This window comes from Muntiacus reevesi, chromosome 1 (assembly GCF_963930625.1).
Source record: "Muntiacus reevesi chromosome 1, mMunRee1.1, whole genome shotgun sequence".
Taxonomy (NCBI): Eukaryota; Metazoa; Chordata; class Mammalia; order Artiodactyla; family Cervidae; genus Muntiacus; species Muntiacus reevesi.
In genome coordinates, this window is record NC_089249.1 from 238,024,430 (window position 1) to 238,039,231 (window position 14,802).

General features: G+C 44.3%; 1 protein-coding gene across 6 annotated transcripts in view; it reads right to left on the minus strand.

Annotated features, from left to right (window-relative positions):
* Nucleotides 1-14,802, minus strand: part of SH3TC2 (SH3 domain and tetratricopeptide repeats 2) — a 69,288-nt gene that overhangs the window by 25,687 nt on the left and 28,799 nt on the right. For all 6 annotated transcript variants that reach the window (XM_065918869.1, XM_065918868.1, XM_065918867.1 and 3 more), the window contains 5 exons: nt 13,460-13,655; nt 5,228-5,361; nt 2,253-2,294; nt 431-2,128; nt 140-320 (listed from right to left, as the gene is read on the minus strand). In XM_065918869.1, the coding sequence (XP_065774941.1) occupies nt 140-320; nt 431-2,128; nt 2,253-2,294; nt 5,228-5,361; nt 13,460-13,655 (2,251 nt within the window). The remainder of the gene's footprint in view (nt 1-139; nt 321-430; nt 2,129-2,252; nt 2,295-5,227; nt 5,362-13,459; nt 13,656-14,802) is intronic.

Genomic DNA, 14,802 nt, shown 5'->3' on the forward strand with positions numbered 1-14,802 from the left:
GGCTGCAAAGACCATGTTCTTTTCCATGATGCCATAAACACATCATGTACATTTGTACTTAACTTTGCGAGGGAAAGTATACTGATTCTCCTTAAGGAAAAAAAGATGTTTCTAAGAGCGTCCTTGAGCCTGAACTCACCTGGATGTATTTAGGTTCCGATAGAGCTGTCCAAGGGACTCAAGCAGCCTCCCCTCCATCTCCCGGTCTCTGAGTTGCTGAGCCAGTGTCAGCCAGTGCTCGTGGTAGGTGATGCATGCCGCAGGGTTGGGGGACACAGAGCTGTAGAAATGGCAGAGGGATTTGGTGACCTGAAGCTGACCTGAACATAAAGCAGGAACATGGATGAGATGACTGGAGATAGGACAAAGGAAAAAAACGTCCTCTAACACTTTTCTCTTAAAGCATCTCAGCAGCACAGGACATACTCACTCTTCAGGTGTTGATGCCTTAAGCCAAACAGCAGTGCCATTTCATAACAAAAGCGGCCACTGGCCAGCTGGCGTCCATACACCTGGACCTGGGCCAGCCAGAGAAGCACCTGTACTAATTCCATGTCTGTCTCCATGCTGGCCTGGAGTGTAGAATAGAGTTGCACAGACTGTAGAAGATAGTTCCTGGCTGGCTGCTGAGGCCAGGACTTAAGGGTCAGATGGCCAAGATTGGCCAAAGCCACTGCCTGGTTGCGCACATCCCCCACCTCCTGGGCTCTGTTCAAGGCCCGAAGATAGCTCTTGGCTGCCCTGTACACCCGGCCTTCACCTTGAAGTGCAAGTCCCATGAGGTTATAGACCACTCCTTTGTGGATAACACTCTCTGTCTCCTTCAGGGAGTATAAGAATGGCTCAAGGATGTCCAAAGCCTTCTTTGGCTGGTTGGATAAGAGACAGGCCCATGCCAAGCAGAGGGAAGACTCAAAAGCTTCCTGCTCACTCAGCAGCTGGCCTAGCCTCAAAGCTTGGCTCAGGTAGTGGATGGCACCATCAGGAGACCTGTGTTGGAGGTACACTTTGGACAGGATGAGACACAGGACCCTCTGGGTGCTCCAATCCGCCTGTTCCTCACAGTAAGTCAGTGCCTGCCTGAGTGCCGGGCAAGCCAAGGAAGAAACTTCACCCCAGCTTGGGGAGGAGATGCCAAGGAGCTTGGTGATGTTCTGCAGGACCAGGTGAACCTGCCAAATTGGAAGGGTCATCCCTTGGACACTCTGAGTTCCACGCAGCCGGGCAGAAGCCACTGCAAGGTGTGGCAGATATTTCTTGTCATAGAGAAAACTCAAGATGGTGGTTGCAGCATCTGAGGTGGAAGGGTGTCCAGAGAGGAGCTGCAGGCGCTCAGCGAAGGGTAGGACCTCGTCATGCCGGCCAAGGCTTAGGAGCAATCGGATGGCCAGAAAGCAGGCCCTGGCCTCCAGGGGGCAGCTGCCTGACACGATGCCCTGTCTCAGCACATAGGCCACCACATCCAGCTCACTCATGGCACTATACTCCCGGTCAGGCAGGCAGGCCAACAAGGTACCTGCCTTCTCCAGCAAGGATGAGCCTTTATGCCTCAGCCTCTGCCTCAGGTAGATGGCCGCCAAATTGATGTACAGGGCAGCCACCAAGGATAGATCCTTAAATGCCCCGTTAAGAATGTGGATGGCCTCCTCAAAGTACACCCTGGCCTGAGAGAGCTTGACCTTCCTGACACTTAGCCGACCCAGGAGGAAGCAGAGCCGGGCATGGGCCCAGGTCATGTGGCTCCGCTTGGCCCACTTCCTCGAGGCCTCCAGGTAAGCCATGAGCTCATCCTCCTCAGAGTAACTATAAAAGGAAGACGTGAGGAAAGAGAAGGAAAAATCATAGAGGCTCTTAAAGTGGTCAGCATAACCCTCGTGATCCAGAAAAGCCAATAGGGGGGTGAAGTTCTCAGCCTCCTCCTCCTCCTGAGTGGTGTTCAGGTTCATGAGCAATTCTGGGTCATCAAGGTTATCAGGCTCTGGCAGATGATAGGTGTCTGAGGCAGCTGAAAGGAGCTCTTCCTCCAGACTGGAGTCCTCAGAGCTGCTGGACTGTCTGAAGCCCACAGCCTGATGCTCCTCCCAGGCTCCACCAGGCCGGGTCTCCTTGAAGCCTTCGGACTGGGACACTGTAAGGGACAGGCAGAATTGATTAACACTAAGTACCTGCAACTTTGGTGGCCAGCTCTTGGCAAGAGGACAAGATTCTGTCCCACAGGACTGCAGGTCTGGTTCAGCATGATCTCTACTCACCGCTCAGGTCGTTTGGAAGACTTTGGATGGATTCAAACCCACCTGGATAGAGATGAAGGACAGACCCGAGTTAGGTCAGAATGGTCCAGCATGCTTATGCCTGCATGTGTTCCCTAGACCAGTGGCACCTTAGACATTTTGTGTTTCAGACCATCTGCTGTCCCTAAGGTACAAGACAGCACTTCCCTTTCACCATCAGTGCTGCGGGGACCTAAAGATTATCTGGTCTAACCCACTCACCATACAGTTTAGCAGAGGTAGAAATGAGAAGAGAGTCAGAGAAGAAAAGCCAGAAACAGGAGCTCTGTGCCAAGAGGTGCGAGTGTGCAGAACAGGGGTGGTGATGGAATCTGAAGGCCCAGATCTTTCAGTGAGTTTATGACAGAGCCGTGAACCAAACTTCATGGGCAGCACACCTGTGGCTTGTGGCATTGCTTCTCGTTGCCATGTATACAGCCTTCCTTCTTCCTTCCTCTGTCATCCACCCATTCAACAGACAGATTCAGTGTGCACAATGTGCTTTGTAAACTTGATACAAAGTTTGTAATGTGCTTTGTAAACTGGATACAGGATGCCCCTTCTGCTGGTTGCCTGTAAACTTGATGAGGTGACCAAATGTCAATAATTAAGAAAAGAAGGTAAAGAAGCATCTGAGGTTCCTAAGTCTTGTTCCCTGAAGTACTTTGGTGGGATGAGGTGGGAGAAAGCACAATCTCTAGTAGTTTTAGACATTTTTAATTTGTAGTACTTGCAGGAGCTCTAGCAGTGGATGAAATAGATCTGTGGCCAAGGAGAAAAGTGGAGACTTGCAAACATGGATTTGTGACTGACACTAGGTCACAAAAAATGTCTCAAAGTCCCAAAAGAAGGATTTGAAAGGAAAAGCAAAGCAGGTGCGGGAGGAGTGGTTAGAGGGGATTTGCGAATGAGCTGGGAAAACATCAGCATTTTACTGGCAGATGAGAGCCAATCCAGGAGACTGGAAAGGCACAGAGAAGAGAAGAGTCATGGAGACCAGGGTGGTTTATGGTGCAGCCATCTAACAAAAGTGACACAAGTGAAACAAAAGTGAAATAAGATAAGTGAACAAAAGTGACAAGATAACAAAAGTGAACACATTTCACTGTGTTCAAAAGTGAACAAAAGTGAAATAAGATAAGGTGAGAACCAAAAAGATGACCTTGGGCTTGGCAGCAAAGAAGTTGACCCCCTTGGCCAAAGTAGCCACAGTGGAGCTGGTGGAGGTGAAGGCTAGGTTCATGCTCCATAGAACAGAGCTGCTAGAAAAAAGATTCTACCTCTTCCTGGCAAAGAAGCAATAACCAGCCACCTGTGCCCCCACTCTGAGCTCTCCAGTGAACTTTGAGGGTAGCAGGTCCCTCACCAAGTCAAGCCTCCACTTGCTATTCTCAGGAGAAGGTTTCTTCTGTGAGTGTCATTGAAGGTACTTGATATCTGCAACCCCCAAAGGTTCTACAGCCAAACACAGCAGAGCTAGAAAGCTGGACTCTGGGTTCCTGCACCTATCCCTCACTGATGTTGTGGGACACCTGCCTGTCTTACTGCAAACATTTCTCTTGGGGCCAGGACCCCCAAGAACACAAATAATTCAGGAATTACCAAAATAATAATAATAATAATAGTGCTTCCTCTCAGAGAAAGAATTACAGGGCATAGGCCTTGGGGGAGTTGGAACTTACCAACAGGATGCCCCTTCTGCTGGTTGCCTTGGTGCCAGGGACAACCTGTAAAGCCATGAAGTACAGCCTAGCACCCAGCAGAGATGCACCCTTGGTCTGTAGATAAGAGCTAATGGGCTGCCTGAGACCTGTCCCTGGATCTCCCTCAACCACTGGGTCAACAGTTGGCAGATACCCTGGATCCAAGTCTGCAGCCACCCCTACCTCCAGAGCAGGCCGCTAATCCTTGATTTTCAGACCTTGGCTCCTGACTACCAGGCTGCATTCATAACTTCAGCTTCGCAGTTCAGTTGGGTGCAGCAGTGTGATCTGCCTGTAGTAAGAAAGTGCTGCCTGGGTTGGTGCTGATACCTGGGCAAGGTGCTAATCACAAATGTTCCTGTGCCTGGAGAAAGTTTTCAACTCCCACTTCTGCTCCAGAGGCTAGCCTGTGAGTCCTTCTGCAGAATCTCTGGCCATACCCATGAACTGTGTACCATCTAATGTGGCCACAAAGGAGTGGATGCAGCATTCCCATCACTGAAGAGATAGGAGAAACAGGAATCCTTCCTCAAACCCTGTCAATGTATGAAGCACTTCTTGACACAGAGCAAGGGACCCCTCACAAAGTAAGGGAAAGGAATGTCATTCATTCACTCAGTCAGTCATTCAGACACCGCTGAAAACTGTGCTAGGTACTGAGGCTCCTCACTCACCCAAGGCTGACATATCCAACAGTCCAAAGTCATTTTGTGTTAGGGGCACTGTGGTGAAGTAGGAATTGTGCTGACTAGAGGACAGGGGAGGGCAGTTCTTATCCTGGCTCAGGCACTAATTCCACTTGGGCCTCAGCTTCCTAATCTATAAAATGATAGAAGTCATTTCTTAGGTCTTTCCAGCTATAATGGTCTATGGCCCCACCTTTATTATTGCGGGGCCAGACCTACTTCAGCTCTAGGAGGAGGACCCTTAGCCACAACCCAGGAAGTTTTCTTCTCCAGTTTATAATGGAAGGTTCAATATGGCCAGCCTCCCATTCTATAGCTGAGTTGATTTCATTACATCTCATACTTTATAGGCACCAAGTCACTTGTGACTCTAGAATCATCTGAAATCCAAAGTGAAAATGCTGCTAATCATATATGACCCAGGTTATCAGCTGTGGTCACAGCCCCACATACATGTATGTGATTAGACTTAGAGATACTGTACTTTTTGGTTAGGAACAATTCCTTAATCTTGAGGAGCCTGGGCTTTCTTGGGGTGGTAGGGGGCAGTTGAGAAGCAAATACTCACTAAGCTGGTAGACAGATGTTATGTCAGTCTGAGCAAGTGTGCGGAGGAAGCTGACACACTCAGCTTTCCTGTCACTTCCCAGGAACCCCAGAGAGCATTTTTCCTCATCACTGAAAAAGGCGGAGTTCTTGCTCCTGTGTTGAGGCAGAAGACATGGACACAGATCAGTGCAAGGTTTCAGACATGACCTCTTCTCTCTTTACCCTAGAATGCAGTGAAGCACAAAGAGGAGCCATCAGCCTACACAGTCAGAGCTGAAATCAGACTCCTCATCTCGCTGCTGTATAATGCTTTTATTTATACATCAAAGAAGAGCTGGAGGCACCTCATCTGTGCAGAACCGACCTACGTGGTGGCTGAAGGGGCACATGAAAACAACCCTCCAATTAAATCTCCATCTCTCAAGAAAAACAAAACCCCTTTCTTCAACCCCTACCCATTCTGTGAGACCACATGGTGACCATTTCTAAGGAAAGAAACAGGAACTGGCTGTCTTAAATGCAAGGGTTGGAAAAGGACCATTAAAAGATGTTTCTTTGACAGATTATTTCATGAAAACACTCAGGACTGATGACACAATTTAGAGGAACGATGGAGAAAGCTTGAATATAGTCAGAAGAAACCTTTCACAGCTGATATTGACATCAGATTCCATGACACAGCACAACAGTGTTATGCACCATAAAGAGAGGGAAAGAAGGCTAAGGCATGGGAAATGGGTAGAAGGAAGGCCAGGGGGCTAGAAGAAATGTTTATAAATAATAGAGCTCTGTATATTCACTTTACTGTATAAACTAACTGTTAAAACCAATTTGTCGGCTAGATACCTGTCATAAAATCAAAGAACATGAAGACCAGAAGTGCTGTGGAAAGTATTCAGTCCAGTATCTATCTAGACAACATTTAATATCTCTTTGTTCCCAATATATTTTTAACTTCAGAATCCAGTTTTAAAACAAAAATAACTTGGAAGCCCAACTGTTAATACCAGCTAATACTTTGTGGGGGGTGTTTACTATGAATCAGATACTCATTTAATGCATGTAGTTGCCCTATGATGCATATATTATTCTTGTCCCCTTTTTACAGAGGAAGAGACTGAGGTACAGAAAAATAAAGTCTGTGGTTAGGTAACCATAAAGCAGTATATAAGAGGAGCTTCTTTACTTCAAGCATGGTTAAGGGAGGGGCTGGGATGCAGTGCCATGGTCTGCCACTTACCCATTGTCTCCATAGCTCAGATAAATACAGTTTGAAAGTCAGCCAATTTAGCAGATGCTTTCTAGTTGAGAAAACTAGCCAGTAATGTGAACTGCTCAAGGTCACAACTCTGATTAGAGGCAGAACTGGCACTAAAGCTTGTCTTGATATCTACAGCTCTTGACACCATATTTAAGTCAATCAGTTCACTGGCTCAGTCGTGTCCAACTCTTTGCAACCCCATGGGCTGTAGTACACCAAGCCTCCCTGTTTTATGGAACCCCTATCTCTCTGGCTTGACCTCCAGATTCTCCCCAGCAGTTTAAGATATTCCATCCTTAAAAGAGCGTGTAATTGAATTCTACATCTAAACTCATTTGAGATAAAAAGAATGATAAGATCCCATTCCTGAACTTACTATTTCATTTACTCTTCATAACAATCCTATGACGTAGGTATTTTTACTCATATTTGTAGATGAAGATTCAAGGTTTAGTGACATGCTCAAAATTACACAGCTGGAAAGTGGTAAAGCTGAGACCGAAGCTGAGGTCTTCTGCCTCTGTGTCATTGCCTATGGCTAATATGCTAATACCCTGCGTCCCAGATACTTAAGAGTCCAAGAAGCTTGACAAATTACATTAGGGTTTGCCAGCATGGAGATGGACTTAGAAGGAGTGTGGTAGGGCTTCTAGAAATACAGCAGGCTGAAGCACAGGGCTACTTGCCACCATATACACAAACAAAGCATGGATAAAATCTGATAAAGATAAACATTTTAATATAGTCTTTAAAGAGAGAAAGGGAAACTCCTGGGAACCAGAAACAAAAGGAGAAACCAAAGCCATGTTGCTAAGTTAGAGCAGATGGTCCAGAGATGCTGGCGGTTCTCAGCTGGGACACTGGCCCTCAGAGGTGGGGCTCACCTGCTAATACCACTTAGGGACAGAATGTGACTTTGGACCTGTGTGAAGCAGGGAAGCTGAATGGAGCTCCCAAAATAGCTTTGTGTTCCCTATGGCCTAAAATCTAGAAGGGCTGCAACTTCTATAAAAGGGAGTTGGAAACGTCTCATAACCTGCCAAGAACATGCTTTCTGTCTGTCTGAGTGCCTGGAAAAAATAAAACATCTAGGCTTACATTATTAGAAGGTGTGGGATATGAATTTACACTGCACAATGTAGGTACCCTATCAGAGAACCAGATCTGAACCACTGAGTTTCTAAATTTCCAGGGAAAGCAAAGGCCAAAACTGCTCTGCTGGAATGCTTTCTGTAGTCAAGGCTTAAGGCAAAGACCATATTTTAAAATGTTGAAAGTTCATTCACATAACTGAAAATACAAACCACACAAGAAAATGAACTATTGACAAAGAGAGTCAGCAAGTGCACAAATGGGTAGATCAACACTACAATAGAACCAACAGTAATCTGAAGATAATTTATAAAAAGCATGGTTAAAATAATGAAATAAAAAGAATGAATAGAAGCTACAATGAAAATATGGGACTACAAGAGCAGGAACAGCATATGTGAAAAATAGTAAAATACAAATTTTAGAAGTGAAAATAAAAGCATAGACATTTGGGACCATATGAGCAAAGTTAAACAACAGGTTTAGTCACAGCGGAGAAGAAAATTGGTGAAACTGAAGAATGTTCTGAGGAAATCATCCAGAATGTAGCCTAGCATGACAAAAGATGAAAAATATAAAGGAACTGATTAAGCAAGATTGAGGACAGAATGACAAGTCCAACATACCTCTAACAGGAATTCCAGAAGAGAGACTAAAGAGAATGAGAGAGAGGCAATATTCAAAGGAAGAATGACTGAGCATTTTCCAGAATTGAAGAAAGACATGGGTCTTCAAATTGAAGAAGCACACCAAGTCCTAAGCAAAATAAATAAAAATAATACAATTTAAACAAGATTTCCATTTCATTAAGGTTATAAGTCTTTTAGGATTTTCTATTTCTCCTAATCATTCTTTCTGGGTTCAATTATCAATTAATTAACTATTCAAATCATGGAATAAAAGAGTTAAATACAAAGGATAAGAACATAAATTAATGAAATAAAAGCAAAGTAGAAAAATTATAAAGGTAAATATGAAATTAATGAAATAGAAACAAACAATAAAGATGGTAAACAAAAGAAAAACTGGTTTTCTGAAAAGACTAATAATATTGACAAAACTCTGGCAAAATGGATTTGAAATTTTATATTAATAATTAATTTTCACTCTACACTTTGAAGATATTATTCTACACCTATGTAAATGATCATTCAAGAGTATATTTTAAGTATCTTAAAGAGATGGAGAGCATTTACCAATTCACAGATCTCCACTGAAATATCTACCTAGAGGTGTACATGATGGAGAAGGAAGCAGGCAACTTGCTATAAATAATAGAATATATCAAAGCTAGACATACTATGGTACAATTGCAAAACATCAATAACAAAACAAAACCTTAACAAAAACAAGATAAAAGCTACCTACTGCAAAGAAATGGTTATGAAACAGCAAACTTCTCATCAACAAAAATAGATGCCACAAGAAATGGAATTATAAAGAAGAAACAGACAAACAATAAGAATAAAAGAAGGGATTAAGAAATTTTTTTAACATTTAATACCACGAGATATTGGCTTTTCTCCTATTCTCTTATATCTGGTTTCAAGTACATTAATCTTTAAATCTTGTTTATTTTTAAATTTAGGCATTTAAGTATATAAATTTCTTGTAAGTAGCACTTTATGAAAATGAACTATATCTTTTACAACATGAATAAATCTTAAATTTATAATGTCAATTGCGGAAAAGGCCAGTTGTAGAAAAAACATTTATGTAAAATTTCAATACACAAAACCATAGTATTTTCATTTATAAACAAATGTCAATTTTTTAAATGTATCAGAATAAGGATTGGAAATTTCAAACAGTGTTGGCCTATAGGATGGAATCAGGATCAGAGGATGGAAGTATGGGGGGGTAAAAAGGCATCTTCAATTGTATCTAAAGACTTTTTTTCACTCAAAACACACACAAACTCAAACACAAACACATTAAATGTTTAAAAAAAAAAACAAAAAGAGCACAAATGTGACCTTCTGTCACTCTCAAAAGGGTGATAGTCTTTAAAGTCACTCTGGTCAAATACAAAGACTATATCTATTCAGACAGACCTGCCCAAGGTTTAAGAACAGGTTATCCAGCTACTATTGCTGTAAAACTAGGTAGCTGATGTTGAAATCTGAGCTATAAAAAGAGAAACCCACAAAAATTTGCTTCCATGGATAAGCAAGATCCTGTTCCCACATGTCAGAGACATGAGCTAAATTTGACTCATAAAACAGCTTCTGAGAAATTTCATTGTCAATACACAGCCAATTTGGTTAAAACAAAAAATATATGCATGCATACATGCATACATATGTTGTAGTAACACCTCAAAGAATAAAAAACCAGCAAAGGGAGGGAAGCTGAGAGGAGAGGATGGAGACTTCAGCAAATGCTGGGCCATCTTCAGAGACCTGACCCCAAACGAACACAGACTAAGAGTGACACCCAGTGGCCTGATCACAGGGACAGCACAGCACACAGGGATGCTGGTTCCTGGTCCACACAATGGCTGCTGCAGGCGGCAGGTTGTGGGGTTTTCATCTAATTGCTGTGTTTTGAGAGTGTCTGTCAGAGAAGGCAATGGCACCCCACTCCAGTACTCTTGCCTGGAAAATCCCATGGATGGAGGAGCCTGTCCTCCATGGGGTCGCTAAGAGTCGGATACGACTGAGAGACTTCACTTTGACTTTTCACTTTCATGCATTGGAGAAGGAAATGGCAACCCACTCCAGTGTTCTTGCCTGGAGAATCCCAGGGACGGGGGAGCCTGGTGGGCTGCCGTCTATGGGGTTGCACAGAGTCAGACACGACTGAAGGAAGTGACTTAGCAGCAGTAGCAGCAGCAGCAGAGAGTGTAATCTAGAGAGTGCTTTGGGGGTGTGCAATGAACAAGTTCCCCTCCCCTCTCCCTCTGCCGCCCTTCTCTGTCTCCTGTCCATTCTCCCCTTCCTTCCCTACCAAATGTGCAATCTTTGGTGCATGGCATCCCACGGGTGACCAGGTGGAGGCCAACAGGTAACTCTGTGCAAGTAAGGAGAAGGTCTCCTACCACCTCTGTGATACAGGGGATGATATTCTGCAGGATGAGTATATCCTGTGCAACTAAGCCAGCTAAAATGTGATGATCATATTAATTTAGTAGTACTGGGTTATTGTCATTTGAGGCAGGGTATGAGGTTGTTGTTTAGTTGCTAAGTCATGTCTGACTCTTTTGCAATCCCATGGACTGTAGCCTGCCAGGCTACTGGAGTGGGTTGCTATTTCCTTCTCTGGGGGAGTTTCCCTCCCAACCCAGGCATGGAACCCGTGTCTCCTGCATTGACAAGCAGATTCTTTACCACTGAGCCACCAGGGAAGCCCATGGTATGAGGTACAGAAGTCCAATATAATTGATGAAATCTGACACCTACCCTCAACAGCCTATTTAAATGGCCTCTCAAAGATTACCACCCACAACAGTAACAGCAATAATAAGAGTTAATGCATATTGATCATAATACATACACATACACACTATGCCAGACACCATTCTAAGGGATTTACACATAGCTCATTTCAACTCAAGACAATCTTATGGGCAAATACTAACACTGTAAGCATTTTGCAGATGAGAAAACTCAAGCTTAGAGACACAAATTAACATACCCAAAGTCACCCACTGGTAAGCTAATAGAGACACAGGATGTGTGGCTATAAATGCCTATCAGGAAATCTGGCTCTAAAACTCTTTATTACTGAGCTATGCTACTTTCCAATGACCAGGGACCTCCTCCTGGCCAGTGACTTCTCAATGGTCAATCTCAAAGGCCTTTCACAGTGTTAACCATCCCCCCATCTCCCACATGGCTAGTAGTTCCTCCTTCTCAGTTGTCTCCTTCACTACATTCTTTCTCTGCTCTGTAAATGGTTCTTCCCCACTAAGTCTCTGTTCTTTTTATTCTTTCTCCCTGTCATCAGAGCCTCAGGACTCTGCTGTTGAAAGAGAACCCCAGATTTAACATCAGAAATCTAGGATTCTAGAACCAAGGCTGAGGGTTCAGCTGTTTCACTCCTGGGATCCTCATCTACCCCTGCAGTAAACTGAGGGGATAGTTAGAGCAGCAGTTTTCACCCAGTCTGTACCCTAGCCCCTCCTGGGGAGCTTTTAAAACCATAGCTGCCCAGGCCCCAAACAGACCAATGAGAATGAACTTCTAGGGGCAGGACTCAAGGATCCATATTTATAAAGCTCCCACAATCTCTAAAGTCTGTTGACTGGTCCTAGCAGTGCCCTCTCCTCTCCAGTCCCCTTCCTCCTTCCTAAATGCCCCTAAACTCAGCCTTCTTATTGGTCCCTTGCCTCCAGGCTCTCCCCTGAACATGCATAGCTTGCCCAAAGCCAGAGCTGGCTTCCTAGACAGAAGTCCCAGTCACATCATGTCACCCTTGCTCAGATACATTCAGTAGCTCCTCCTTCCCTGCCAGGTGAAGGACAGGTCCTTGGCATTGGCATTTCCCATCTTTCCCATCATGGCCCATATGAGCCTTTGCCACACTAGGGCCCACCAAGTGACCTGCTCCTAACAATACGAATCATTCAACATCTCCCTTACTGTCCTACCCATGACCTCCTTTCCTATTTATGTCTGTTGAACTGTCTCATATCATGCAAAGCTGAACTCACATGTTACCTTTTTGAGGAAAGTTCCCTTGAAGGAGTTTGCCTCCTTATAAATTCCTATTGTACTCCATACCTCTCCAGGAGCTCGGTGAGTCATTCCTCTTATAGAGGTACCTGGGTTCCTACACGTTTGTGTGGGGAAAATCACCTTCTCTCCCCTCTCCCTACAAAGGAAAAAGCTTGTTCTTGGCTCACTCTCCTTAGTGGCTCTTTCAGTGAAGGAAGGAGTTCCAGTCTGAGTGTTCAGAGCTTAAGGCATTGCTTGGGCCATTTTTTCCCCACATGGAGGGCTACAGTGTCTCAAGTTTAGCCACCAACTCTGTGTTTCCTCTAGTACTTCCTGGACCCAGGCTTTTCACTACTTCCTATCCCAGTGCAGGATGCTCACCCAGAGAGAGGTAGATGTATTCTAGGACTCTTGACAGGGTGACTGGAGCAGGCTTGCCACCTGCTGCTGACTAGTCACATGGTAGCTCTGTCCCTCAGAACCAAGCCTTTTGGATTTAAGGCAGGAAACAGTAAAAGAGGCATTCCATCAACCTGGCCAACACTGACTTCCCACACTGAACTTTCAGCAGATAGACCTACATGAGAAGGAACTCTCCATTTACGAAGCAGTAGTCTACAGGTCAGAGAAAGCAATGGCACCCCACTCCGGTACTCTTGTCTGGAAAATCCCACGGATGGAGGGGCCTGCTGGGCGGCAGTCCATGGGGTTGCTAAGAGTTGGACACGACTGAGCGATTTCACTTTCACTTTTCACTTTCATGCATTGGAGAAGGAAATGGCAACCCACTCCAGTGTTCTTGACTGGAGAATCCCAGGGACAGGGGAGCCTGGTGGGCTGCCATCTATGGGGTCACACAGAGTCGGACATGACTGAAGCAACTTAGCAGTAGCAGCAGCAGTCTGCAGGTCCTTGTGCATGCACTCCCTTGATGGGGCCCCTTGATTGGATGGGCAGATCTAAGAGCGGGCCTTGAGTTTGGAGGGTTGTGCTTCCCTCCTTGCACAGAGGAAGGCCTCCGTGACCATCTGCTGAAATGAACTGACTCCTTCCCTGGTCACTCATCGTTCCCTTCCTATCACTCCTCATGTTGTCTAGGTTGTCATAATGTGCTTTTATGGGTTTTTGTGTTACTAGGAAGCCCTGAAGTTCGTCTGCAACCTGCACAGAATGGGACAGGACCACTGGGAAAAGAGGCCCTGCTCCAGCACATCCCAGACGGTCTATCTGTCATACTCACATTGGGGAATAAGAATCAGGATCTATGATCCTGGTAGGGACAAAGCCCACTTCTCCTGAGAGCGCTGACTTCCCAATGAACCACTGAAGCCCAGGAATGACAAAGCCGATGATCTCAATGCTTTCTCCCTGGTGGAAATTCAGCTCATCCTCTTCTTCCCTCTCATATTCCTTCCAGGCCTTACATTTTCCTCTACCTGTGGGAAAACAGCACACAGGTGAACCAAATAAGGCAGAAACAGCTGAGCCACCCACTAGCTTCCAATGTAATATGAAATGAAGTGTTCCCAAGACTTTAGAAACTTTAAGGACCAGTGAAATTTCTCCCCCCTCTTCAATTAAAAAAAGAAAAAGAAAAAGAAATTGGCAGGAATGATCCAGGGTAACTGGTTTTTCATTTGGCCAATCTAGGAAATTCAAAAAAGGAACTACCATCCACTTTTACCATTGTTGTATAAAAGAAACTTTAACAAATGTAGGAAATATAAACTCAGAATACCAGGTATTTCTTAAACCAGAATAAAGGCAGCTTGTGTAAAACTGGAAAGCTCACTATATTGTCCTACTTTGTCTTATTTGCCATTACCATGCAAACACTTCATCATGGCTAGCACAGATCCGCAGACCAGGGTGAGGACCACTGTAGGATCTCTCCATTTCTTTCTGGCTCCTTTGGCCATTATGACTGTCCAGCTGCCTAGCTATTGATTATGTCTTCAAAATCAGAAGTTCCCACTGCGTTGGGGGTTAATAGTATCTACCATGTGTTAAACACAATGTGACAAAACTGTACTAAGTGATTTATAGATGTCACTTAGTTTAGTTCCCATGACAAATCTGAAGTTGGTTTTACAGTAACCTCATTTGCTATTGAGGAATTTGTGGCATAGTGAGGGCACATCACGAATAGGCTGAGGTCACACTGGTTTTAAGTTGTAGGGCTAGAATCTGAACCCAGAACATACTTCACAGCCCCATGTTCCTAACTACAAGGCCATACTGCCTCAGATAGCTAAAAATTTTGTTTATGGTCAATTATTGATTAGATCTAATGTCTGGATCTCATAATTTCCTCTGTATATTTTTAAGTGTTATCTGAGCCCAGAACTTTAAAAATTGCACTTTGTGCTAGGTGTGGTAAGGCAGCTCCAAGGATGAAGATGAAAACATTCAATTTTATTATCTAGTAGATATAAATATACTTACAGATATATGTGTATGTGTTTATGTATATATATGTGTGTGTGTATATATATATTTATGTGTGTATATGTATATATAAGTATGTGCATCACATGCATGCTCAGTCAAGTCCAGCTCTTTGTGACCCTATGGACTGTAGCC